The sequence below is a fragment of the Zosterops lateralis genome (assembly GCF_965231275.1).
Source record: "Zosterops lateralis genome assembly, chromosome: 20".
Taxonomy (NCBI): Eukaryota; Metazoa; Chordata; class Aves; order Passeriformes; family Zosteropidae; genus Zosterops; species Zosterops lateralis.
In genome coordinates, this window is record NC_139780.1 from 10,220,798 (window position 1) to 10,246,811 (window position 26,014).

At 45.5% G+C, this 26,014-nt stretch overlaps 1 protein-coding gene across 1 annotated transcript in view; it reads left to right on the forward strand.

The window, feature by feature from the left end:
* The window catches only part of DDX31 (DEAD-box helicase 31), a 45,173-nt gene extending 19,616 nt beyond the window's left edge, over window positions 1-25,557 (forward strand). Inside the window, exons 17-20 of the mRNA XM_083876181.1 lie at window positions 4,660-4,741; window positions 10,909-11,020; window positions 16,140-16,320; window positions 23,459-25,557. Of these exons, the coding sequence (XP_083732307.1) occupies window positions 4,660-4,741; window positions 10,909-11,020; window positions 16,140-16,320; window positions 23,459-23,609 (526 nt within the window). The 3' untranslated portion in view covers window positions 23,610-25,557. The remainder of the gene's footprint in view (window positions 1-4,659; window positions 4,742-10,908; window positions 11,021-16,139; window positions 16,321-23,458) is intronic.
* The last annotated feature ends 457 nt before the right edge of the window (window positions 25,558-26,014 follow it).

Sequence of the window (26,014 nt, forward strand, 5' to 3'; positions counted from 1 at the left end):
GCTCAGCATTGCTAGGCAGGATTCCCAGCCTCCTCAGCAGCCAGCTGGGTGTTTGTGCCTCCCCTTGCTCCCTGCTCTGCTGTCTCTCAGCATTTGAGAACATCAGCAGAGTCCCTTCAGTGTTGTAGCAGTGTTGATGGAGCCCTGTAAACTCATGCACAAATTAGTTCCCTTTTATTTCTCGTGTTTCTGTCGGGTGGAGCTGCTTGGAATCGAATTTGGTTTTGCATCCTTGAAACAAACAAATGTTGGCAGTAAATACAGGCTTATTCTAGGCTGTGAGCCATTTAGTGGTCTAACAAAGAGCCATCCATCATCCCAGGTAACTATCTATTAAGCAGACACCAGCAAGACATGGAAGGCTAAGCTGACAGGGTTTTTTTTCATGTAACAAACAGCACTGACATTTAAAGGTGAAATCCCACATAATTGTGAATTTTTAACTCCAAGTAGAAAGTTCTATTTTTCTATTTTATAATATTTTGGTAGCGTTAGAGGAAGGAGAGGGAAATTTCCTTCCTTTTTATTTTAAATGTTAATGCTTTTATCGAATGTTGTTGTTTTTTAACAAGTTTAGGGAAGTGTCACTCAGGCTGGTAATTACATCTGCTGGGGAGACCTGTTGTTGTGCTGGCCATGGTCTTCAGGAATCTTGAAGACTCTGAATTTATGTGAGCGGGAGGTTCATGTGAATTTATTTTTCCTTTGCTTTTCAGAGCCAGACAACTCTGGGGATTGCCTTTTCCTGTTTTATTTGTTTGTTTTATGTTCTGCAGATGAAGGACTTGCCAGAAAGGAGTGTAATTTGCTTTCCTTGACCCCCGTCCTCAGAGGGAAGGCAGCAAATGCCTGATGGGCACAGGGACCATCCAGCCTCTCCTCTCTTCCCTCATGGATGAGGAGAAGGGGCACCAGGACAGAGCAGGGAGCTGATGAATTACTGAAAAGATGGAGGAAGGCAGCTTGAAGCTCAAGGCAGCAAGTGCCATCAGCACAAATTGCCGTTACCCTTCATAAACAGAGCATTATGGTGATAATCCTGACAATTTAATTCAATGCGAGGGCGAAAGACAGTGTGTGTTGGACTGTCACCCAGCCTCTTAAGCACTGCTCATTTCTGTTCCTTTACCCTAAGTCTTTGTAGCTTTTGACTTGGTCTGCACAAGTTACTGGAGTTCTCTTTCCCCTCCCCCCCCCCCCCCCACCCCATTCTTAGCTTAATTTTCAAATCTCTTGGGTTTTTGTCGAGGGTGAGTGTGCGTTGTGAATCTTTTATTTTAATTTGTTGGGTGTTTTTTTTTTTTTCTCTTTTTTTAAATGAAATTCCCACTGGGTTTATTGAAATGTAAATACTTCATAAAATATGTATTTTGAAGAAGACAAAGCATGAGATGTGTCCCCGCAGCCTTCAGCTGGTGTAAATGAGCAGCGCTTTGCTGATTTACATGGGATGAGGATCTGACCCAGAGTTTTTTCCCAAACCCCTCCACCCACCCCAGCATGCATGGGAGTAAGTCCAGGAATGTTGAGAGTCGGAAGTAATGAGAGCAGACATGGCTTTGTTCCTGGATGAAAATCCACTTTGGAATTAGAGATGACTGCCTTTGAAATTGGAAATCGCTCGCAATTAATTTTCACCGGTACCTGAAGCCTCTCCTTGGCTTCCAGTGTGGAAAAGCAGCTTTAGCCTTTGCCAAAACGATCTCACTTTGGCTCTGCTGAGATTAGTAATTCCCGTTGGGGCTCAGCAAAGCTGCCTCCTCTCTCTGCAACTTTCTGTTTGGGCTTTGTGTGGCTGGAAGTTGTGGCTGCTCTGCCCAGCTGTAAATGTGGATGTGCAGGCACGTGAACACTCGTATTTCCTCTACATTCCCTCTTTCCTTTTTGTTTTTTTTAAAAAAAAAAAGTTTAGACTCCAAAATGTTCTGTCTCAGCTCCAAGCACAACTAACAGATTTCCCTTCAAAGGGAGGAGGCAACAAACAAGAAATGCGAGGTTCACTTTTTTTTTTCCCTTTATGTCTCTTCTAGTCCCTTCAGCTGCAATCTCGCAGCACCTGCCTCGACAGCTATCAGATAATTTCTTTATCTGCTAACGGCAGCCTAACTAATTTATAAAGGAAGAGGCATCACCGTGAAGGCACGAGTTGTTTCCCTCGCTGCTCTGGGGTTGTGCTGTTCCCCCCTCCCAGCTCCCTCTCCTGCTCCCTGCTGTGAACCCAGTTCAGGGATCTGTTGCTGGCGACAAGCCAGGCAAGGGGAGGACCCGAGAGGGGGTGACAACTCCAACAAATCAATGTCAAAGGTTTGACATTTTCATTCATAGGCCTGTCAAAGCAACCTTTGCAGGGGGAAGGGGGAGGTCTGCTTTCCTCTTGCTTAAGTGGTTGCCATTTATGTTTTAATTTGCTGTTATACTTTTCAAAACCAAACAGAGAAACCCTTGGTTGTCGTTTTATGCTCCATTTCCCTTTCTCCCCCATCGCTCTCTCGCCTTTCTCTGCATCTTCTGTGAAGAAATCTGTGCATGGGGTGGCCCAGCTGCACATGGAGGGGCTGCTCTCCCTTGTAGGGTGTCTGGTGGCCACTCTGCCCCATTCCTTGCAGGCTGCATGGCTGTTCCTCTGCACCTTCTCCTCTCCTTATGCTGTGATGCTGAGTTGGCTGAGGTTGAAAAGGCAGGTTGCAAAAGTAAAGGTATTTGTTGTTTTAAGTGGGAAGGATGGGGAGCAGGTAAGGAATCCTGTCACACACTGTGGCAGAGATTCATCCATTCCTGCTAGCCAGGTATTAGAGAGTTTGGAGTAAAAAGAAGATATTCTTGTTAGTGTAGTACCTTTCTGTACTTTACAAATTGAAGAATACCAGCAATGCTTCCTTTCAGAAACCACAGGCAGCTTTCTGACCATCTGAGATTCAGGAATCTGAGAACTGTTGGACCCTAAAGATTTCTCTCTTCCTTAGGTTGGTTTAATCCCAAGTGAACTCCTTCGCTTCTTTTCTAGATATGACCTTTGCCCATTACAGAAAATTTGGGCCCACAGACATCAGCTTTTATGATCTGAATAATTCCCTTGGAAATGGGACCCAGTTTGGATGCAGCTGTAATATTAATGGCCTGGAGCTGCACAGCTGTTCCTGTGCTGTCACCTGGGTTGTGTGTGTGCGCCCCTTAAGACAGCATTAAAGAGGACAAAGAATTTCTGGTCTCCTGTAAATGCACCTTTAAGCAGGACTACTCACTTGGAAATGAAGCAGGTTTGTAAGCATTTCCATATCTGGGCCATAGCAGGACCTAGCAGTGTCTTGAAAGCAGAACTGGAGAATAAATCATCTGGTTGAGCCTACAGGAGGAATGTGAGTCGACAGAATGAAAATAAATGCCCAGTGTGAAGCCTGGCTAGGACAGCTGACTGAGTCTCCTGTATTTAAAAAAAAAAAAAATGCTGTGGAGTCTCTAATGGGCTGGGCTTTGGCTTTGCACTTCAGATGAAGAGGGGAGGTGAGTTCTCAGAGCAGGGAAGGAAATCAAACTGTGTGTCTGGTGTCAGAGGTGGGTTTTGAGACTAGAAATGAATTGGAGGATGAGTTTGTCCACTGGAAAGAGCCTCTGAGCTTTGACCTGAGCGAGGCAGCAAGGAGGTGGAATCATGTAGGATCCTGTGGGAAAGAAAGAGTGATGATGTGACCAGAGGGAAGGAAGCTGCAGGAGAATTGGCTGATAGGAAAAGTTCCTCATGGTTTTGTTGTGACCCTCTGAGTTTGAATCACTATGAGAAGAAGGAGCTGTGTCTTTGCACACCTTTAGTTTTAGCTCTTTGGTTTTGTGAGCGTGGTCACTAACATGGGTGGAAACAAATGTGCATAAACATGAAAGTATTGTCCTTTGAGTGAGAGTTGAGCACTGTGTCTCCTTCCAGAGACTCTGGAAGCTGAACTGGAGGAGACAGGATGTAGCAGGATGTAGCAAACAAAGTGGAGCAGGTGTTTCCAGCCTGTGGGTGCCTCAGTCACTCTCTTTCTCACATTTGCACAACCAACCTTCTGCTCCTGCCCATGGCATTAAGTGAAAAAATAAATGTTGGACAACCCCTGGTTCAAGGTGAAGGTTGCAAATCTTATTCTTTATAATTACAAAACAAATTTCCAAGGAGCATTAATGTTTTGAGCTGCTGCAGCTCTGTCTTGAGCTTCTTTTGGTGAAAAGAGTAACCAGGTGCTCCCAATTGTCCTGATGCTTCTCAGTGCAAGGAAAGAAAAATTATGAAAATAATGGAAGTGTAATCCAATTTATTTCTTTAATCAGTTCCTCTTGGTTGAGAGCCAAGGAGACTTTCAGTGAATGGAAAGTCCACCCTCAGTTACGTTGGTGCTCTGCTAGAATTGGAGTGTGTGTGTGTTGGTGACTTAAAACAGTGACAAAATTGTGGGTGAAACTGTGCCTCTGTGCCACTGAAAGCAGAGGTTTGGATTTTACAGTAGTTCCACTTTCAGGGGTGATGAGGGAGTGTCTGAGCTAAGACCTCCTGTATTTCAGGAATAAATTCTCAAATTGAACTGTGAATTTCAACTGTTTTGCTCTCCATTACCAATCTGTGGCTCATTCCACGCTGCGTTTCAGAGTAGGAGAAACAGTAAATTTTTGTCTTTGTTGCTTCAGTGTTTCAGAGCTGAAGATGGAGAAGGTTTTAGCCAGCCTGATGAAAGATGATCGCTTCAAGTTGCACAGACCAGGAAGCAAGGTGAGTTATTCTGCTGCTTTGGAATTGCTCCAGTTTTCACTTGCCAGTTGAACATCACAAGTGTTTCCTTCCTTAGTGTCTGTCTTTACATCCATGATGTCAGACAGTGTAAATAATTATAGAACTACCTTATATTACAGTTTTTCACTCTTTTGTTGTTCCCAGAAAGCAGTTGCTTGCTAACTCCTCAGCAAATATCTTTGTAATAGACAGGAAAAAGAAAAAGGATTGAAAAGCTCCATGTTTCTGTTTTTCCTGTGTTTTCTGCCCTAAAATATTGTTGGAGATGACAAATGGCTCTAAACTTCTGTGAAGAAACAAGGAAAATGCATTTGTTGATGCATTACGTCAGGGTTTTTATCATCTGTATTTACTTGGAGCCTAAAACAAAGCTCCCTGGGTTGACAGGCAGCTTTTTATTGACTCAGGCAAGCTTTGGGTCTGCCTTCAAGTTGCTAATTCACAGAATTTACTCATTTGCAGTTGATGTCTCAGGCGTTGCTGCACTCTGGCAAATTAAATCCTGCAAGAACCTGCATTTTGAATGGAAGTCAAGAATGTGTCAAGCATGATGCAGCACACGCTCTTTTTTTTTTTTTTCCCCTCTTGTTGCTGTTTTGCCTGCCCGTGCTTTTGTTACCCCGTGTCTGAGGCGCCTTGTTCTGGTGGGAGCCGTGGTGTTCCTGGTAAACACGGCCTGTGAAAGATGTTCAGTGTTCCTGCACCTCACACACAGCCAAAGCTGAGCTCAGCTGAGATGCAGCTCTATTTAAAGCTCTCTCCCACCAATGTTTTTGGCTGAAATCAGCCTGTAATGCTTGTGTTTTAAATGTCTGGATCCTGCCTAGGATATCGCCTCGTAACAAAGTTCAGTTGTGCTTTGTCAGTGCAGAAATTATTTTAAATAATTCCATGTATAAATACTTTTGTTCCAAATGTGCTTATAGGGGGAGTAACTTCAGATTTCCTTTGAAGACTTTTTGCACAATTCCATTTATGCAGAAATTGTGCTTTAAATTTGTTACTGACATGGGACAGAATATTTGCTGTTCCAGATGTGGGAACAAATTTTATTTCTGGGAAGTGGGCAAAAAAGAGAACATGTTATGTTCCAGGAAATTACAATTTAAGTTTTGAAAAGTGACAAGAGAAAATGCCTTTTTAGCAACAAAAACCTAACCAAGCCTGTTTGGTACCAAAACTGATCAGTTTGCTATTTCTGCCATGCTTCCAAATTATCAAATGCTCTACACATTTAAGCACAGAATTTTTAAAATAGATTTCTTTTGGCTTTCTTCCTTTCCAAAAAGCTCTAAACCCAGCCCCTCTTTGAAAGGAGCAGTAGCTGGTTTGGGCAGTGCTGCCGGGCAGGCCCTGCCATGCAGGAACTTGCACAGAAGGATTTGGTTCCTTTTGCTTTCAAAAGTGGGATTAAATTCCTCTTTTCCCTCTGACATCAAAGCAAGTGGGATTTTGCTGTTGACCTCACTGGAGCTGAGATCCATCCGCTGTGGTTGTGGGATGGTTTTAATCTCTTGCAGGAACTTAGAATTACAGAGTAACCAGTTTTTATTCTTTCAATCTGAAAGGGTTGGGATTTAAGAACAGAGTTTCTCTTCCTGGGAAAAATTCTGTATCATTTAATGGGGATGGAATTACAGCAGTTCTGTCAATATGAAACATACTTCTTCAGGAATTACTTGAAAAATATATGAATACAATCAAGGACATGTTGTGTTTTGTTAGCTCCATGTTTTATAGTTGTGTTTTGTTAGCTCCATATTTTATATTGCCATGGAGGCCCTGAGTGGTCAGCCCAGAAGCTGCAGGGGCATTTCCCAAGTTTTCAGGAGGGTTAATCTCTATTAAATTCCCCAAATTTGCCACATGGACAGTACAATAAGCTGGGAGTGCAGTGGGACAGAGAGGGGTTGAGGAGGTGTCAGGAGGAGCTGAAGCTGATCTCACTAGGATGTTGCCATTGGAGGGAGGTTGAGCTCTGCTCTCAGCTCTCCATGCTCTGACTTATGTATATATTATAGTCCTGCACACGGCAACCTCATTATGATGCTCTTCAGTTCTCATTGCCTCAACTCAAGTCCATTATAAGTACCACGTTGGAACATGTATTTTTTTGGCTTCTGTGTGCAGCCAGGGAGCAAGCTGAAGTGCCTGTAAAATGTATATTTTATATTTAGGTATATGAAATATATATGTGGCTATGTCTGGGCGTGTGAATGTTCACCTGCCTACAAAGAGAATAAATTTGATCTTTCAACTTTTATGGAGGGGGGCAAGGGAGACTTGGTGAGTTCTAGAGAAGGTGTGTGGAGGTTAGTAAAAAGTTGTTATTAAAACAAAATCCTTCATTTTGTTTTGAAGTATAATGGAAGCAGGAGATGTTACAGACAGGCTTTTTGGTGGGTTTTCCCCATCTTTCTTTTTTTTTTTTTTCCTGTTTTAAGAATGAACTTTTCTACCTCAGTCTAGTCTTACTGTGTTTCAATTTTTTTTTTTTTTAATCATGTTCTCTTAATGAAATCAGAAGTTTTCAGTACTTATCCCAACCTCTCAAACCTAAAACCTGCCATCTTTATCACTGGAAGTTTCCTTCTTCTGACAGAAATCCATGTATCCTTTCCTCGTGGAGTTGGCATTTTTGGGAGTTCCCCTGATGTCTTAAATAACACGGCACCCTGACTTTTTTCTCTTGCATTTCTTCTTTTAGCTTATAAATATTGTTACTGCCCACAGTCATTATGCCAGTGGCTTGGGATCTGCCAGAACAGGATTTTAAAGAATCACAAGGCAGAAAAGGTTCTCCTATCCCACTGTTTCTCCATGATGGAACAGTGCTGCTTATTTAACAGGGGGAACAAATTTAGATGGGGAGCAGATCAAGCAAACCTCTGGGGTAGGCTTTTATCTTTGGGGTCTTGGAAAAAATGTGTAAGGTCTCAAATTAATTGTCCCGCTCATCCAAACCAGGATTAAAGCTTGCCTGTGTGAGTAAAGCATGGAATGGCTTCCATGCCCTTCCAGAAGCACTGATTTATTTGATCTGTCCAGACACTCAGTCATGGGCGAGTTTTATTTTCACAGTTTGCCTCTGAGTCAGTTTTAAATTTAGAAAATTTTTTTATTAGTATTGGAGTGGGGATTTTTTTTTTGTTTTGTTTTTTAGATGAACCTCCCTGGAAGACAAGAATCAAACACAGGGCTTTTTTTCATGCCCATTAGGGTGCAATTTTAAAATGAGATCTGTCTCAAGGGTCTGAAGAGGATAAAAGACAAGGTGGAGATAGGAAGGGAGAAGCTGTTTTCCGAGGACATTATGTTTCCTGCCATTTGCTTTTTTTTAATTTATATCTCTTGCATTGACCTCACACTTTGAAAATTGTGCACCTAGTTTTTTTATCCCTCATTTTTGTCTTACTTTTTTTTTTATTATTATTTTCCCCCAGCACCAGGAAGAAGAGATGCCGCATTTTGAAACCTAAAGGGGGGAATAAGAAAAGTCCTTTGTAATATATTGCCATATTATCACTAAATCCCCTGACAGTTGTGACACAGAAGCAAGTCACCTGTCACTTAAGCTTGAGGTCTCTTTAATTTTCTCCTGGAATTCGCACCAGGCTGTCTTTAATTTGAGGCCTTTATTGGAATTCTGAAACCTTTCTGCCTCCCCGGTGCTCAGATCTATTCTGAGTGCTGTTACAGAATGTATACAATAACCAACACAGGGATTCAGAGGGGGCTGAAGCACTGTTTATTTAACACTCTGGAGGGATTTTCGTGCTTATTCGGTCCTGGCTACCCAGCTTTCAATATCGCTTTGACAACCGTTATGCCCTTCTCATTAATTTTAAACAGTTAAAACACAGGAAAAAGAGAAAAAGTTTTCATTATTAAAGTGCTTTACTTTTTAATAACAGAGGATTCTGTCCGCCAGGGGAAAGGGCAAACCTCACTAATTTCACATTCATATTAAAAAGCGCTGGGAAGGTGACACTTGGTGCTGCCAGGAGGCTTAACAAAAGGAAAGTGCTGGGGGCCGGGAGGAGCAGGCGGGGCCAGAAAGTTTTGTGTTTCACGTCGGTGGAAACTTGGTAGTGACAACCAGGAGTGGCCTCTTCAGCTCCTCTTGGGGGTCACTGAACCTCCGCAGAGGCCCCTGGGCTGGGGACATTCTCAGCTTCAGGGCACACCTGAAGTGTCAGTGAAAGGAGTGTCCAGAAAAGGGCAGCAAAGAGTAAATCCAGAGAGCAAATTAAGTGAGGAGCAGCTGAGAGAACTGGGGTGGCTGAGCCTGGAGAAAAGGAGGTTCAGGGAAGACAACTCACAGACAGGAGGGTCCAGCCAGATGGGGGTCAGGATCTGCTCCCAGGGAACAAGGACAGGAGGAGAGGACACAGCCTCAAGCTGTGCCAGGAAAGGTTCAGGTGGAACATCAGGAAGAGGTTCTTCACTGCAAGGGTGGTCAAGTGTTGGAATGGGCTGCCCAGGAAGGTGATGGAGTCCCCATCCCTGGAGGTGGTCAGGAAACACTGGACGTGGCACTCAGTGCCATGGTTTGGTTGACAAAGTGATGATCAGTCTGTGATCTTGGAAGTCTTTTTTGATCTAAATGATGCTGTGATGGGTCATGAGCCTTTCTTGAGGGGATTGGGAGACAGCAGAGACCAGAAATCTGGTTGAGTTCACGTGTTAAAATAGCCAGGCTGTCTTTGGAGATGCAGGTGGACAGTCAGTCCAGGCAGTGAGAGAGCAGGAGCTCCAGCCCCAGGTGTGTTTGCTTTGTTGAGGAATTACTCAGTGGCTGGAAGCTGTGGGATGCTGAGTTCCAGAGGGGCCACAGTGCAGGGCATTTAAACTACATTGGAGTTCTGTCTCTGGGCATATTTGCTATTGGGTACAAAGTGGCACATCTGGGACAGGAGAGCATTTTGTGTCAGCTGCTGGCAGCCCCCACAGAACCTGGAGTTTGTTTGTGGTGTCTTTGGGATGTGGCTCCTCTGCACTGGCAGCAGGGCAGGGGAAAGGGGTTTGCAGCATTAGCATGCAGATCTGCCAGAGAAGAACAGGATTGCTGCCTTGGCACAGGCCTCCTGCAGAATCCCAGGAGCTGCATGTTGGTATTCAGTCAGCCCTGCTCACATGAGGGGTCTGACCAGTATCAAGTTGCTGCCTTCGATCTGGCACTCTCACCGTTGGATGCTGGTTCCTGTCTGAGTCACACTGTGGCCCTTTTCTGGGAGAGGTGCACATCCATGGATGCTTGGCTTTGCTCTTTGCTGTCAGCTTTCCATCAAAATTTTCACTTCTTTTCTGGTCCACATTTCCTTACTCTGCCTGGATCCCTTGGAGAGGGACAGAGCCTCTCTTCTCCTCCCAGTAACAGCTTGCTCCCAGCAATGCTTGTTTTCCATTTCCTGAGCTGCATCCCACAGTCTGATCCCAGGAAAGCTGGAAAACGTGCAAAATTGCCCTTCTGGCTTGAGGAAGTTTATTCTGTCATGCCTTTGGTGCAAGGGGCTTGTCCTGCTCTAGAGGAGCCAAGTGATGGCAGTTACAGTCAAATATGATGTGTTGACAGTGAGGAAACTTAATGTAGAAATCCATGCTGGAATTCATGAGAAGTTAATTTAGTTGCCTTTGTTCACAGGTGCTGAATTTGGTCTCTTCTCTGGAGCTTGGGGCTCATTGTGGATCTTTTGATCTCCTGCCCTGGGTGTTCTGGGGAAGTGCACAGGGGAACTTGCAGCATCACTCTGAAACTGTTAGTGTAGGGTCTGGGAGCAGTCACTCCAAGTAATTCTAATGGAAACAAGCAGTGGGATCTGGCCTGTTTTACCTGGAAGCAAAAAAAAAAAGAAAAAAAAAGGAAGGGAAAAGAAAAGCAAGGGGAAAAGATACGTGATAGATGTTAGAAAACACAAAATTAAAACTGATTTGTTCTCCCCACCACACAGCGCTCACTGGCTGCTCTGACTTTAACATCTTTATCTGGATTTTTTTTTTTTCCTCTAGTAATATTGAGAGGATTACCTTTGTTGGCCCCTGGGTAGTTGCTGTGTGATTTTACTGTTATTAAATCTATTGTAAACTGCTTCATTATTCCTGACTCAAATTCTCTCTTTCCTCTAATCCTTCCACCTCCCTGGTAGAAATCCTGTGGCAAGAACCCTCAGGAAGTCCGGGAGAGGGCCACGGTCCTGCAAACAAAATTTGAAAATCTTGTCCACTCCAGCGAGGGGAACGTCCGGTGGGCAAAGAAAGGTCAGTGAGTTTCCTTCCATTTATCCCACAAGGGCTCAGAGGAGCTGCCAAGGTTTTCTTCTGGGGCACAGCATCAGGGAGAAAAGGCCTGGAAGAAACATTTTGGGGCCATTGGGCTCTGAGGCAGGCCCAGAAGGCTTTGTGGTGATATTAAATGTTAATTTCTGGCATTCCCATATTAGGTGCAAATGAGATTTAGTCTTGGTTTTCAGTGGGATTCACATCTGAGGGCTTTGACCCAATCACAGCAGCGAGTGGGTTGTGTGGGTTATGCTGGGAAGGGGCTGGGTGATTCCTCCATCACATCCTTCTGCAATTCCCATCAGATGCCTCCAGTTCACACCAGGGATGAATTTGCAGCCTGAAAGACAGGACGCAACCCTGACCAGGAAAGGATCTTGGAGTAGAGCTGGTTGTGTGGAATGGGAGATAAAAGAGAGAGGGGCAACAACACAAAAAGGCAGGATGGATAAAAACTGGGATGGACTTGATCAGTGTACAAGTCTGGGGTTTGATCTGCCTTTTTTCCTAGGCAGGATGCACAGCAGTTGTCACTGAGCACTGTAAGAGACTCTGCCCTTCTTCCTCTCAGTTTGGAACATCGAGAGGAAAACAGATCTGGGAGAAAGATTAAAATCTTGCTGGGGATGTGGTAGGAAAAGAAACACCAGATTGTCTCCTGAGAGGAGCCAGAAAGGTGGTGCAGGGTAGGCACTGTGGGAAGTCAGGCCCCAGAGCTCCTGAGCAATTATTTGGAGTTTGACTATGAGTTACTGAGACAAGTCCACAAGATACAAACCCTTTATGAAAGAGACCAAGCCATTCTTGCTCACAGTATTTAGGACTGGAGCCTTTCCCCTTTTTTTGAGTTTCCTCTTCCTACATCTCCCTTCCTGACTGTTTTCTTTTTTACCTCATTGCTCTGAGTCAAGTCCTGCTCTCTAAGCTTGTGTAGAAGTTATTTCAGTTCTGCAGCATTTCCAGTTGAGGGGGGTGCTGGTGCGATGAATTTTAATGGTCTGCATCATTGCTGTTTACCATTCTGTGCACCTGCATACAGGTGTGGGACAGGTGTGCCTCGTGTGCTCACCTTCTGAAATCACCTTCCAAGGGGTCCAAAACCATATGGAGAAATTGCTCTTGGGGTTATACAATGTCTGGAGAAGGGGAGGCTGTTCTCAAGATGAAAGTTTAAGTTCAGCATGAAAATTGTTTGGAATCTTGAGAAGTGATTGTTCAGGAGGTCAGAGGTGCTGTTTTTTTCTGAATGCTGTACTCCCGTCGTAGGTGATGACACAGCAGTGATGACACAGAGTATCTCCTGTGACTACCTGCTTACCCCAAATCATTCTACATGCTTTTGATTATGTGTGGCTGTACTGAGGGGCAAAGTATTTGAAATTCTACTGTTTCTCTCTTTGCTCTCCCCCAGCACTGCACATCCCTGGGCTGAAATCTCACCCCACCTCCAGCAGTTGCAGTGCTGATTTCAGTTCCTTGGGGTTTTCAAACACCTTCCTCCTGAAGTGAAAGTGTTGGACTTGCTACACAAGCAGCTTGCACCCATTTTCAGGTGTAATTTTGTCACTGCTCTTTTAATCCACAACCTCAAAGCCTGTGACTAAATCATGATCATATTCCTTCATTCTGCATGGATGAGCTTCCTGCTGCTCCCTTGGGATTTCTTGTACCCCATGCAAACTTCCAGCCTGAAATGTCTGTGACAGGAACAACCAGTGAGTAACTCTGGTCACACCTAAAAAACCTCTGTGGTTCCTCTCTACCCAGTGTCACTGTGCACACACCCAACCCACACACACTTGTTGCTGACTTCAGTTGTTAGTAACTTCTTTAGCCACAGAAAATACATCAGGAAATGCTGAAATGTTGTGCATCCCATTTATCTTGTAGAGGAGCACTCCACCTCTTTTTCCAACTCTGCTATCTACATATGCAAATTTTCCACTGCTGAGTGGCTTCCATAAGCCCCTCTTCCTCCCCTCTGAGCCAGGCATCATGAATAATTAACATGGCAGCTGGCTTTTGCTTTCATGGCAGACAATCAACTGGAAACTGTGCCAGAGATGCATTTGTTTCTCTCTTTTTCTGTTTTTCCCCATTTTCTGACCCAGTCAATGTTAATAAGCAGTGTTTGCACTGCAGCCTGCTTTCAAAAGGCGAGTGGCTCCCTGCCCGCTCTCCCCTTCTGGCTCTGGGTCCCGTGTTTTTCACACTCAAATCAAATGGTTCAGGGAAGGTGCTGCCCTTCAAACTTGATTGACTGATCAGCAGTGAGGTGGGTGGGAGGAGGAGTCTGGTTGGGCCCTGCTACCTGAAGGATGAGCTTTATCAAGAGTGGAGCCTCTTTTGGGAAGTGGAGGGTGCTCATCCCAAGGCTTGGCATGGTGGTAGGTGCTTCATTTCGGAGCTGTGGGGCCAGAAAGAGCTCTGGAGGCTGACCGTCTGTGCCTCTGAGTTACAGAGAGGGTAAGAAAGCAAATCCTGCTTTCCTCCTCCTCCTCATTTCCTAGCAGTTGAGCATTTTGCCTCCTCCTCTCTTTCCTCAGCACCCATGTGTGGAGAGAGGCAGCAGAGTCTCAGGAGCCCAGGGCTGTGGCACAAGGCTCAAATCCATGGTGGTTTTGGTACATCCTTCCCACCTGCTCTGGCAAAGTGCCTCCCAGTTTTTCCAGCCCTGCTGAGGCCATGCCCTGGAGCCAGTGCTGGGAGCTGGCTGCCAGCTGAGAGCCTGGTGAACAGGTTATGTCACCTGTCTCCCTTTCATATCTCATTACCTTCTCATCCCCTGTTAAAATAACAACATACCAACCCATCTAACCCCCATCATACCTAGAACATGCTGGATTTTCTTCCTTTGACTTTCCACACTTACATTTCCTGGAGAAAAGTGGGCATGCAGAGGTGCAAAGGACCAGTCTAAATCCTCTGTCTTTCATGAGCATGAGTCCAAATCCCACTCCAAGCCAGTACATGTTACCTCAGACTTGTATCAGTGTGGCAAAAACTCTCAACAGCTCAGGCAGTTTGTTCCTGTGGCACCAAGATAAAGGAGGAACCCTGTACATGAATTATGACCTGACCAGCACTGTTACCAGTCTTTGTGTGTTGTTTTCCTAAAGCTCTGTCTCTTTGATCACAAAATCATAAAAGAATTTCAAGTTTGAAAAAAAAAAAACAATAAAGCTTTCAGTATCTGGCCACTCTAATTGCACATAAAAGCCAGAAAACATGGCTCTGGCAACAGTGAGAGGTCTAAAGACCTGATAGTAAAGATTTTAAAAAGAATCTCATCCACTGAGGTCTTCATTTCAATCTCATGTGTGCTGTAATGATCATCTCAGCTCTGAGCTGCTCAGAGTTCCGGGGCTGGGATTGTGACCTGCAGGTCCAGCCAAGACTCTCAGTTCAGCTCTGGGTTAGTGCCTTGCAACTGTCTCTGGTTTTGTGTGCACTGACTCAAAGCTGGATCTGGCAGATGTCTGTCAGGACTTTGGGAAGAGGGGAGCCTTTGACAGTTTGATTCTCTATCTCTGACCTGGGGAGTTGGTACCAGCAGCTTTTCCTCTCTGCATGACTGTAGGAGGTGAGCTCAGCCTTCATAATAACAAGATCTTTAGTATCAGCCATTTCAAATGCTATGAGGCAGACAGCTGTATTTGCTCCAATGGGACTGAATTCAAAGAGGGAGCAAGTTCCTGTTGTTCCCTTTGAAGAGTTACACCTTCTCATAGATGAATTTGACCAATAACTTTATTAAAAAAAAAAAAAAAAAAAGGCAGCAGAACAGGGTTTTTGAGAGCATTTGAGCTGGTTTATAAGCCCTCAGAAGGATGGCCTTCAGACGAGACACTGAGACAGTATTTGGAATTTAGCATTCTCTTTTTTGGAAAAACACAGGTCTCTGGGTGCTCAGAAGCCTCTAAAAGAGCAGCATTGTGAAATTGGGAAGAAGGTGCAAAAAACTCAATCTTTTCTTCTCATCGATTGGGAAAAGGAGTTCGCTTTGCTCAGTAAACAGAGCTTTGATGGATTCCCTGGGTCCTTCCAGGAGCTGATCTGCTAAAATGACATTTTTATTACTGTTCATAAACTCCAATCTCCGGCTGCTGCCAAGAGATTAGACATAAGCTGTGGGCAAACTTGCTGGTCCGGTGGCTCAACAGGCAAGGGCAGGAGAGGTGAGAGTTTAGAGCTCACTGCTGTCGGGACTCAGAGGGAGAGGAAGATGCAGGAGGTGGTTTGGAGTGAGGGCTAGGGGGACACAGGAGGTTTAGCAAGCAGAGGAGCAGCAGGGGATTGAGAGGAGGCATTTTCTGAGCTACAGAGTTTCCTTCCTGGAAGTCCCTGTATTCCCAGAGCAGGGGCCAGCCCGGGTGTAGTTAACGTTCCAGGGACGGGGAGGAGCAGAGGTAGTGCTCATATTAGTGGATGATTGTCTTTAGAGCAATGAGCCCTCAGGGAAGGGCATTATAGGAATATAAAGATGGGAAGGGAAATTTGCACACAGTTCTATTATTTTTCCCTTTTGAGAAGGTGAGCTCTGTTCTCAGTGTGCTGATGAGTCAGGAAATCCATCCGGCTCTCAGATATTTATAAGGGACTAGCTGGTAACTGGTGAAAAATGAATGGACTACTGGGACTCTAATATCAGAGGAGTCTTCCTGTGCCATCTCCATGCTTCTCTTTCTTCATCTCTGCATCTCTGTTCCCACTCTCCTCTCATCTGCTGCCACTCAGTGTCAATGACTCTTGAGAGATGTGCTACAAACTCACCTTTTGTGGCCAAAGGGGCAGCCTTGCAGGAGGCAAAACCAGTGCAATTCAATGGAGCTTTGTTTCAGTTCCTAACACTTCCCCAGTACTTGCCTTCCCCTTCTGGGATTGTACCAGTACTGTGCAACCTTCACAGGTTGCTAACATGCCAACCTTCTCTGCCAGCTGCTGAGCAGAAGGTGTCCCAAAGGACCAGACCTTTCAGCTGGAACAGCTGAATCTTCATGTGTGTATATATATATATATATATATATATATATATATATATATAAAAGTGCAGCAACAAACAGAATTCACTGGTTTTTTTTTTTTTCCTTCCCATCAGCACTGCAGTCTTTCCTTTGTGCCTATACCACCTATCCCAGGAACCTCAAGCACATCTTCCACATCAAATCTCTCCACCTGGGTCATGTGGCCAAGAGCTTTGGGCTGAGAGATGCCCCCCAGAACCTGACTGCTCTTCCAGCTGCAGGCTCCAAGAGGAAAACCAAACCAAGACCAAAAAGGTAGGTCAGTCTGATGTTCCTGAGCCAAGGAACATGGGGTGACACACTGTGCTGGGCTTTGCTCCTCAAGGTGGTTGGGCCTGCTCCAGGAATCAAGTGGAAATCAAAAGCAGATCTATTGGTAGAAATGGTTGCAAATCTGGAGGTGTGAGTAGTTCTGGCAAAAGCATTTCTGCAAAATCCTGTGGGATCTCTCCTGGGAACAGTCTGCAGCAAGCCCAGAGTTGCAGTTCTGTCCCTCCTAGTGTGTGCTCAGGGCTGTTCTGGGCACTCCTGTGTAAGGAGTTGGAGATTCCCTGGATGCTGCTGGAGGAGCCCTGAACCCTCTTCTGTGCTTGCAAGGGAGCTGAAGGTGCTCAGTGCATCTGATCCTGGCTGTTCTGAGTTGGCTCCACAGGACAGATAATCCTCTCTTTTGAGATCACAATGCTAAAGACACACTCTCTTCCCTAGTGCAGTGGCAGGATCCAAACCTCTGCCTTGCCAGTGAAATCATTGCAATAATTCAAAGGAGGAAAATCTTTTTTCTTTATCAGCACCAATTGTGACTCTTTCCATGTAATTGTTGCTACAAACTCCATTAGCAAACCTTAGCCATGCACTAATCCACATAATTGTTCCAGGGCTGGGCTCTTCTCTTGCACATGCACCTATCCTGTGAAAAGAAAAAAATGCAAAGGGAAAGGATTTTAAAATAAAAAGTTGGAACCTGCATTGTCCTGCTTTTAGCAGCCACCAGGGACAGGCCACTGCTCTGCCTCCTGCTCCAGCTGACCCTCCTCAGCAGATGGGCAACAGGATGGGAATGCCCCTGTGAGCAGGGGATTTAAGGGAGCTTTATTTCAGGAAGAATAGCCTGATTAGCTGATAAAGAGCATGTAAGATGGTATGGGGTGGGCTTTGATGTCTTGCTGGCCCAGCAGGGTGTCAAGCTATGACTGACAGTAGCGTGTCACAGGATTACTTGGCCTGTAACAATGCCTCTCTCTGTTCCTGTGATGTTGCTACTCTGTTAGAGCTACTTTTTCCCTTGTTACAAACCTCTTTTAGACGGGGGGGTTCCTCCTCCCTGAGTCTTCATCCCATTATAGCACAGACAAGCTCGAGATACAGTAGGTATTTACACGCAGGACGTGTGGGCTGGGGGATGTGGAGGTGTTGGAACAAATGGTCTGAGAGTGATTTGAGAGCTCATTTGCACGTGGATCACAGAACTGCAGCTCAAGGAAAGTGGGCAGACTTTGCACAGCTCCGTCACGGCTCAAGACCCAGATTTCAAATCCGGGAGCATCTGCAAAAAATAGCCAAAGTTGTGATGTGCAACAAATGTTCCTGCCTGTGAAACTTGGTTCTAATCAGTTTTCTTTCTGTGTGCTAAAATAAATAAATAAATAGAGAGAGAGGGTTTATTAGTATTTATAGGATAGTTTAGAGAAAGTGAATATCAATTCAAATTCAGTCTGCACTTGCATAAATCCAAGATAATGCTATTAACTTAGAGAATTGCTTTTGATTTCACACTGACAAAGCAGAAAGCAAAACTTAGCCTGCCATTTAGAAGACAAATGGTTTCTAATTGTAAAATACGAGGCTTGAAATTCTAACAGCACAGTCACAAAGCAATCTTTTTAATTATATTTCTCACATGATGCTGTGAGTGTTGGTTGTCATATTACACATTGTCTCCCAACATCCGATACTGGTTTTTAATCAGGCTGCTCACTAAAGCCTCATCTCTCAGCACCTGCCTAGAGAATAAAGAGCAGGCACTCCGGGTTGAAAGTGGGGTAAAGGCAATCATTAAATGTTTCCTTAAGAGGACAAAGAAAACTTTTCATTTCTTTTGAAGTCTCCTTTTGTGCTTTGCACCTCCTTGGAGAGCCTGCTGGGGGGAAGGTGAGACAGTGAGAGGGAGCAGCCAGGTGTGTGATGTTTCAGTGCTGAAACATGGGAGCAGCCCTCTCCTCAATACCCATGGAAACTTCCATGTGTTTTTTCAGAGGTCTTTGTGCAAACCAGCTGTCCCTTTAGTCGTAGTGGATCTTGCAAAAACCCCATCTGAAGACGGAGAAATAATTGCTGGCGATGTTTTTCGAAAGTTGTAGTGCTGTGTTTAGGTGAGAGATGAGCACACAAACCAGATACTGCATATTGAATTACAGTACATCAGCTCAGTCAGTGTCTGGGCTCATGCTTTGACTGCAGGGTAGAGGCAAGGAAGCTGATCCCACTTCCATTGAGGGATTAGCTGTCCCTGGTTCACTGTGGAGTCGCAGCACGCTGAGGAAGTGGCTGACAGGCCAGATAGACTTGTCTTTTGACTCCTTCACAATGCAAATGCCAAAGACCCACTGCCATTGCACCGTGCATCCCTGTGCCTTCTGGATCAGTGGGCTTTCATGGGAATCTGTGGCAACTGAAGGTCTGCTTTCCCTTGAGATCAGAAAGGAGAGTGTGTGCCCCCAGAAGCTTTCACTGCAGTGAGGAGTTGCAGCTTAATTTGGCTTTTTTGTGAGTTCAGGCCATTACAAAGGAAGATGACTCTTTAGTTCAGCTGATTCTGTGGAACTCCCTGCTGCAGGAATCTCTGATGCAAGAAATGCTCAGAAAGGTTGAATTTACTTATGAGTACCAAGAGTTGCTACAGCATATGCAAAAAGTGATATGAAAACAAAGGTGAAAAACCCCTTATGCTTCAGAATTTAAGTCCCACCCTCAAGTAAAATGGGATCAGGAAGAGGTGTTTGAGAGCTGCTGGGCATCATTAGCACAGTGCCATTGCTCTGGTGTGGAGATGGACATGGCCTGAAGGCTTTGGCTGCAAGAGCATTGTGTTAATTCTTTCTTCAGCATGGTCAGGTAGAATCAGATAACTCATGGCAAACAGACCTTGTGGCCGTGTGTCCTCCACATGGTCAGGGCAGCACTTGCAGCCTTTTACCTTCTCTCCCACCTCACATCTTTGGTTTCACTTTTGAACATCTTGGCATTGACAATTTTGAAAAGACTAATGCAGCTTTGTGACTCAAAGCACAAAGACTGCACAGCAATTGTCTCATCATTAGAAGCACTTTGCTTGCCAGTTTTTATGTGCACATTTAGAGCTTTCCTGATATCACTTAATTAGTCAAAATGCAGCTTTGGAATTGTGCCCACTGGGAATTTCACTTGGTTTGGGCTGTCTGCTCTAGAAAGCCAAACTGGAGCTCAAGTAAGAGCATGTATCCATGGGCAAATGGAGCCAAAAATGAGAGTAAGAGACATGGCTGCTGTGAAAGGAAACATCACCATCACTCTTCATTAAGGCAGTTCAGGGACACAGGTGAGTCAATAATGTTATAAGAGAAATCATCTTATGAAATTAAAGTTTTATAGTTGTAAAATCCATCTGATTGTTTACAGCATACAGCCCTTTATTACTGTCCTGTTCCACTGTGGCTGCAGCACAGAGCTTTTGCTCCATCTCTAGTCAAGTAAACAGTAAACACAGAGCTGGAAAACCTCTGGGCTGGGGGCTGTGCACCAAAAATTATCATCTCCCTCTAATTGAAATATATTCTGTCCTCTAGGCTGGGAAAGGGCCTGACAGAAGCAAGAATCCTGGTAGGTTTCCAGCCTCCCAGTGCTGCTTTTGTCCTTTTTCTACTGGGTGAAGACCAAGGGGTGGCAGTGAAAGTGAGCCAGGGGTTTCTGTGTGGCTGAAACACATTTGACTTCAGTAGGGCAAGGTGGGCTTTGCTGTTCAGCACATCCCAGTGTGGAGACCACCCTGTCCTGAGTGTTCTGGAACAGGCTTGGTGCTCATTCTGCCTGGGTAATAATTTTCCTCGATCTTCTCAAGCATCTGCATCAGCTGGGAGCAGAGGACCTAGGCCATCTGTTGACCTGTCGAGAGCAGTGTAGGATTGCTGATGGATTTCTTGCCCCCACTCTGCAAAAACCAACCCAAACAGGGTTGTGTTGGCTGCAGATGGTTCATCCAATGCTATAAGTAGGAAAAGCAGGTGTTGCAGCAGCCTTGGCCCAGAGGTAACCCAGCTCTGCTGCTGGCACAGTGTCAAGGAGCTGTTGGAGATGCTGTCAGGCAGATTGATGGTGCAATCCACATGGAAATGTTTTCTGATAAATGGGACGGGCTCCTCAGGGCTCCTCCAAAGACACACTTTGACTTCTGGGACTGTGCATCAGAACTTCCTCCTCCTCTGTCCTCAGCTGGAGCAGTTTGGGAGCCTTTGGTTGCTGCAGATGCTGCAGTTTGGTTAAAGGTCACTACACCTGGGCACTGCATTGCAGCAGCATCTCACACTGCAAGACAGAGGAACAGGCACTGATGCCAGCCAGGTTGAGAGACACCTCCAAGAACAAGCTCACTCACCACTGAGGTGGAAACATGAGCAGAGGCATCTTCTGAGCCAGCAAACAAGACTCAGGAGAAGGAGATCAGTCCAAACCATTCAGATTTCCTCAGAATGGAGGGTTCGGCAGCACCAGCATCCCTAAGATCAGCTCCTGAGTGGGGAAGGGGAGCAGCATGCGGGGAATAGCCCTGTGAGTGGGTGTAGAAGGGAACTGAAGCAGAGGAAAGAAGGGTTTTACTCTTTCCTTCATTGGGCACTTCTTCCAGATGTTCCTCTCCTGCCTTTTCATCATTCAGTGATGTATTTAGCAAGATTCACAAGTTTCTCATGTTTAAACAGTGAATAAAATCATTCCAGTTTTCTGGAGGATAACAGATTTTATTTTTTTTTTGTCTTGAAAACTTCGACCTGGTCTTTTCCAGCCTTTCAGGAGATAACAAAGTCATCTGGGGACAGTTCCTCTTTTTCCTTATTGTCTCTCTGCTGAGGGTCTTGGTACCAGCTTTTGTGAGGTTGCAGCTTAATTACAGATGTGCACAGGCAGCTCTAAACCTGAGTCTTTTATTCCTTCCTCTGTCTCAGTATACCTAGACATGAGATCACAGCAAGAGATGCTGATAAACCATGTGTTTTTCCAGTGATGGGAACATGGATTCTGTCTGTGTTGCAAATGCATCTTTACATTTACAGCCTTTCTGTGAAGCTTTTTGCCTCAGTATCACCACACAGCTCCCTTAAATTAACATCCCACCAGCCCTCAGCAACAGGGGAAAACACAGGGAGGTGGGAGAATGAACATGGAGGCCAAAGAGATTAAATACCTTGCCCAAGAATGCCCAGGGGGTGAGTGTTTAGGTCTTTGTCTCATGACATTGGTGAGGGAAGGTGCCCTGTGGTTACCTTGCTGCACTGGCAGAGCCCCAGAGACTGTCACTAGTTGGGCAGAGAGGGGAATTTACAGCTTTACAGCAGAAATCAGGGCTCCTGAGCTGGTGCAGTTTCCTGCTGTGCTGTCACTGCAGGCTGGTGCTGGTGCTGTTCCCTGTAGCTCTTCCATCTCATGGTTAAACGGGGCCCTGACAGCTGATTTTCTTCTGGCCCTGATGAGCACAGGTTCCAGAGCACAACTCCATTGATTTTTGTGGCCCCGGGTTAGAGGGAGAAAGCTCCCTTTTCCCTGCATCCCTGCTTTTCTGTGTGCAGCTGATCACCTCAGCAGGGAGTATTGATTTACTAATTGGGCAGCAATTTCACCTGATTGATAATAAAGTGTTGGACAACCTCCCTGCTGAGCTGCAGTTCAGCCCGGCAGCTACTGGTGGATTCCTTGTCCTTTTGCAGCAGAGAGTTTCCTGTTGTTAAGTAAACTGGTCTGTTGCTTGGAAACCCAGGAATTACTGTAGGAAATGCTTGGAGACAACAATCAAAGTGTCAAACAGGAACTTTATCCACTGGTGAAGGGGCCTGAGCTGAGGATACACCTGCACAGGCTATGGCAAGGGAGCAAGCCAATACCCCAGGCAGACAAGAGTTCACTTCCCTTTGCCTTCCCTGTGCGTTTGGCCTTGATCCATTGCTGCAGCCAGAAATTCTTCCTTCTCTTCAGTGCCCAGCGTGGGTTTGGACACCTGAAGGGGCTTTGAGGCAGTGCTGTGTCACCTTTAGGACTGCTGAGTCCCTGTGTTGTCACCAAAGCTCACTGGCGTGGCTGTGGGGCTGCTGGTCAGTTCCCTCGTGTTCAGAGGGACACACAGGTTTCTGTTTTTCTGGACACACTTGAGGTGTGTTACAGGTCCTTACTAGAACTTGCTCAGAGAGGAGCACCAGGAGATGTTGAAGGCTGGAAGGGGCTCAGGTTGGACCTGGTCTAGTGAAAGGAATGAGATGATGTGTAGGGTCCCTTCCAACCCAGACCAGTCTGTGACTCTGTGGTGATGAGGAGGAGAGTGAGAAACGCCAACACCAGTAGCTGTGGACACCCTGTTGTGCCCAGGACCATGGGAATGGGGTAGGGAATGGCTGGTCCTGCACCCAAGAGATTGTATTTTAAATAACTGAGGGTGAGGTTTGCCCAAGGTTATAGAGCAGGACAGTGGCAGAACTCGTGGTGGGAAAATGCTGAGTGGGTTTTTATATTTATAGCTGGCAGTTTAGGGCTGCAGGGACACCCATGTTGGAGTTTGGTGGCCTGGCAAAATGCAGCTACCCTTGCAAAAGCCAGTCTCTGGAGAGGGAGACTGTGAGGTGCATGTGATGGCTGCAGGACACTGCAAGAAAAGAAAATCTGTTGGATCTGTTGAGTTTAGACTCATGACACTCTAATTTTTTTCCCTGGTTTGTCTGGGAGAGGGTTGTGTTTTCAAGCTCTGGATTTAAGCTCCGTTTATAAAATGTTTCCATTGTTCAATGTCATCAGGCTCTGTTAGATGGTACTATTATTATTATTATTATTATTATTATTTCCAAACTGCTGTGTCACCTCATTCATCAGCCTTCAGGCACACAAGCTTCCCTCCTTCTCCCCACCACCCCTGCAAGAGCATTTGTACAGAACAAAGGCTTGCTTTGAAAAATGCCATGATATTTTGCCACCTTTGTGAAAACCTGTCACAACAATACCTAATTCTGCATGAGGCAGAATTTCAAATCAAGCCTCAAGGAAAGGGAGCTGCTCCTTCTCTAATGTTCAACTGTCAGTGGCATTGCAGGAACCCACCCAGCAGGAGAAGGGGTTCTTAATTCTTTAATTCCTTAATTCCTCTGCTCTTCCCCCTGCCCAGGTCTGAGCTGCTCAAGAAGACCCAGGGCAAACACCGCCTTGCTGAGCTCCTGTGCTCTGAATATTCCAGTGGGATGGACTCTGCTGGAGCCAAGGTCAAGAAGAAGAAGAAAAAGCAGAGAAAAGCTGGCAACCAGCAGATTCCAACATAAGCCAGGCCCTTCCAGTCACTGGCTGTAAAAGCTGCTTGAGTGCCTCAGCTGGGGGTCACGGTGACCTGCCAAATCAACTGAGGAGTGTTTCAATTTATCAGGCAAATGTGGGAGGGATCCTGGGGATCTTGGCCTCCTCCCCTTCATTCCATAGGTGCAGTTGAAATGGAATCTGGGCATGTCCTGTTGTACTGCTGCAATTGAATGTGGTCTCCTGAAGATGGGCCGTGTGCCTAAGATGGATTTTTAGCAAGAAAAATAAAGAAAGGTTAAATATGATTTTCAGAGAAATGTGATGTGTGTGCAACATTAAAGTGAGACAAGTTGGGCAGGCAGGAGTTGCTTTTCTGTTTAAGGAACACTCCACAGTCCCTTCACTTGCTGTTTCCAGCCCGGTAAACATGGCAGGGGAGATGTCCCAGGAGCACCATGGAGAGGGATTTCTGCCACTGTAAAGGGAGCACTTCTGCTCCTGTCTCAGGTAATGAAGTCACGTTGCTGCCACCTCCTCTCCTGTGCTCTGGGCACTGGGCAAGGTCTGTCCCTGGTCACTGTTAGTCAGAATTGCCACCTGCACTGATGCCAGTGGCAGGATTGTGGAGAACTCTTCAGTGTGATGACACACAGTCTCTTTGGGGCAGAGCTCATGGGCACAGAATTCTGTCAGAGCTCCTGAGCTCAGGAACAAACATTGTCACTGTGGGAAGGAGGCACAGTGGAATCCAGCAGTCTCCAAACTTCTCCTTGCCTGCAGCGTGTTGTCATTGCTGATTATGTGACAGAGGGAGCAGGAGATGTCTCACCTCTCTGAACATGAAAGCCTTTGCAGGCTCTTGCAAGCCTTTGCCAGCAGTGACCCAGCCCTTTGGGGTTCTCTGCCTTGCCTGGGCTTGTTTAGAGCTCATGGATTTCACTGCTTGCTTTTCCCATTTGCCATCCATCTTGTTCCCATCAGAGCATTGGGACACTGGGAAAAGGGATGCAGGATGGCCCCCAGTGTGCTGTGACTTGTTCACCATGGTGTGTGAAATGAAACCCGAAGTGCCCCCAAAGCCTGCAGAGTTCCCAACTCCCCCAGCTCCTGCAGGTGAGCACCCACCTGTCCCTCTCCGTGTTCCTCCCTCTGCTGCTTCCAGCCCCTCCTAGAGCACAAGGCACAGGTGAGCAGAGCACAAACCCAGCCAAAACATAGCTTTCTGCTCCCTGCATGTGTCTTCCTCGAGGAAAGGGATGAGAAAGAGCAGCTCACCCCTGACCTGGGCCAGGCATGTTTAATGCAGGAGCAGAAAGTGCTCAAATAGTGGCAATTTCAGACGTCAGAAGGAAGAAAAGTACTGAAAAAGGAGTGTAAGCAGATGAAAATGATGCCTTGTAAATGCAGAATTGAGGGCACCTACTTTGGGCTGTAGTGAGTCATACAAAGGATTGTAGGAGAGCAGCAATAATCATCCCTGAAGTATTTAATTCCTGAAGTGAAGGTAACTTTTGAAACCTGAAGTTTTATTTCCTCCCAGGCAATTATCAAACACTCTGATTTCACTGCAATACTTTTTTAGACACTTCTGAAAGATGATAAAAAGGCTCCAGTATCAAATGAACCATGATTTTGCAGAGAGAATGGAGTTAGAAACATTTATTAGATTAAAATAAAATAACAACAAAGCCCACAAGGTTTTGTTATGAGAACTATTTGGAAGAGCAACGAGGTTTAAGGCAAATGTCAACTTAAACAGAAAAGAAACCCCTGAGGATGAAAATGACTCAGAATGATGCAGAGAGTGCAACTTTGGGAATGAAGGGGAAATACATGACCTTCTCCTGGCTGACTGTCACGTAGGAATTAATAAGGACTATTGGCAAATTCGTAATAGTAGGAAAAAAGGCCAACAGCACATGGGTGAGAGACACCAGAAGATCTCATTGCTGCCTGTATGAACTGGGCATGAAACAGTACAAATGGTTATGATGAATAAAGTGATTTTTTCCAAAAAATAAGAGTGCCTTTTTCTTTCAGCTTCACCATCTTTAGCAGATAGGGCTGGATTGCTTGTGTGATTAGGGAGAGAGGAGATTGTTAAATAAGAAAGTTGAAAGAAAAATACATGCACCTGAAGTTAAGCCAAGTTTTCTCATAATAAATTTGAAGGTTGATGAGTAAAATGTCTTTTAATTGTGGCTGGGTGGGCAGGAGTCAAATTCTGCCCTTACCTACACTTGGGCAGCTCCAGATTGGTTCTGAGCTGGCTTCACTCTTGTGCACCACTCAATTCAGGGAGAACCTGATAGATTTGGGGTTGATTTTACTCAAATCATCCTTTCATTCAGGCAGGACAGGGTGTGGTGCTTGGAGCTGTGAGGTGCTGTAGAGTTCTATCATTTCCACCACCTGCAAATCTCCACCACCT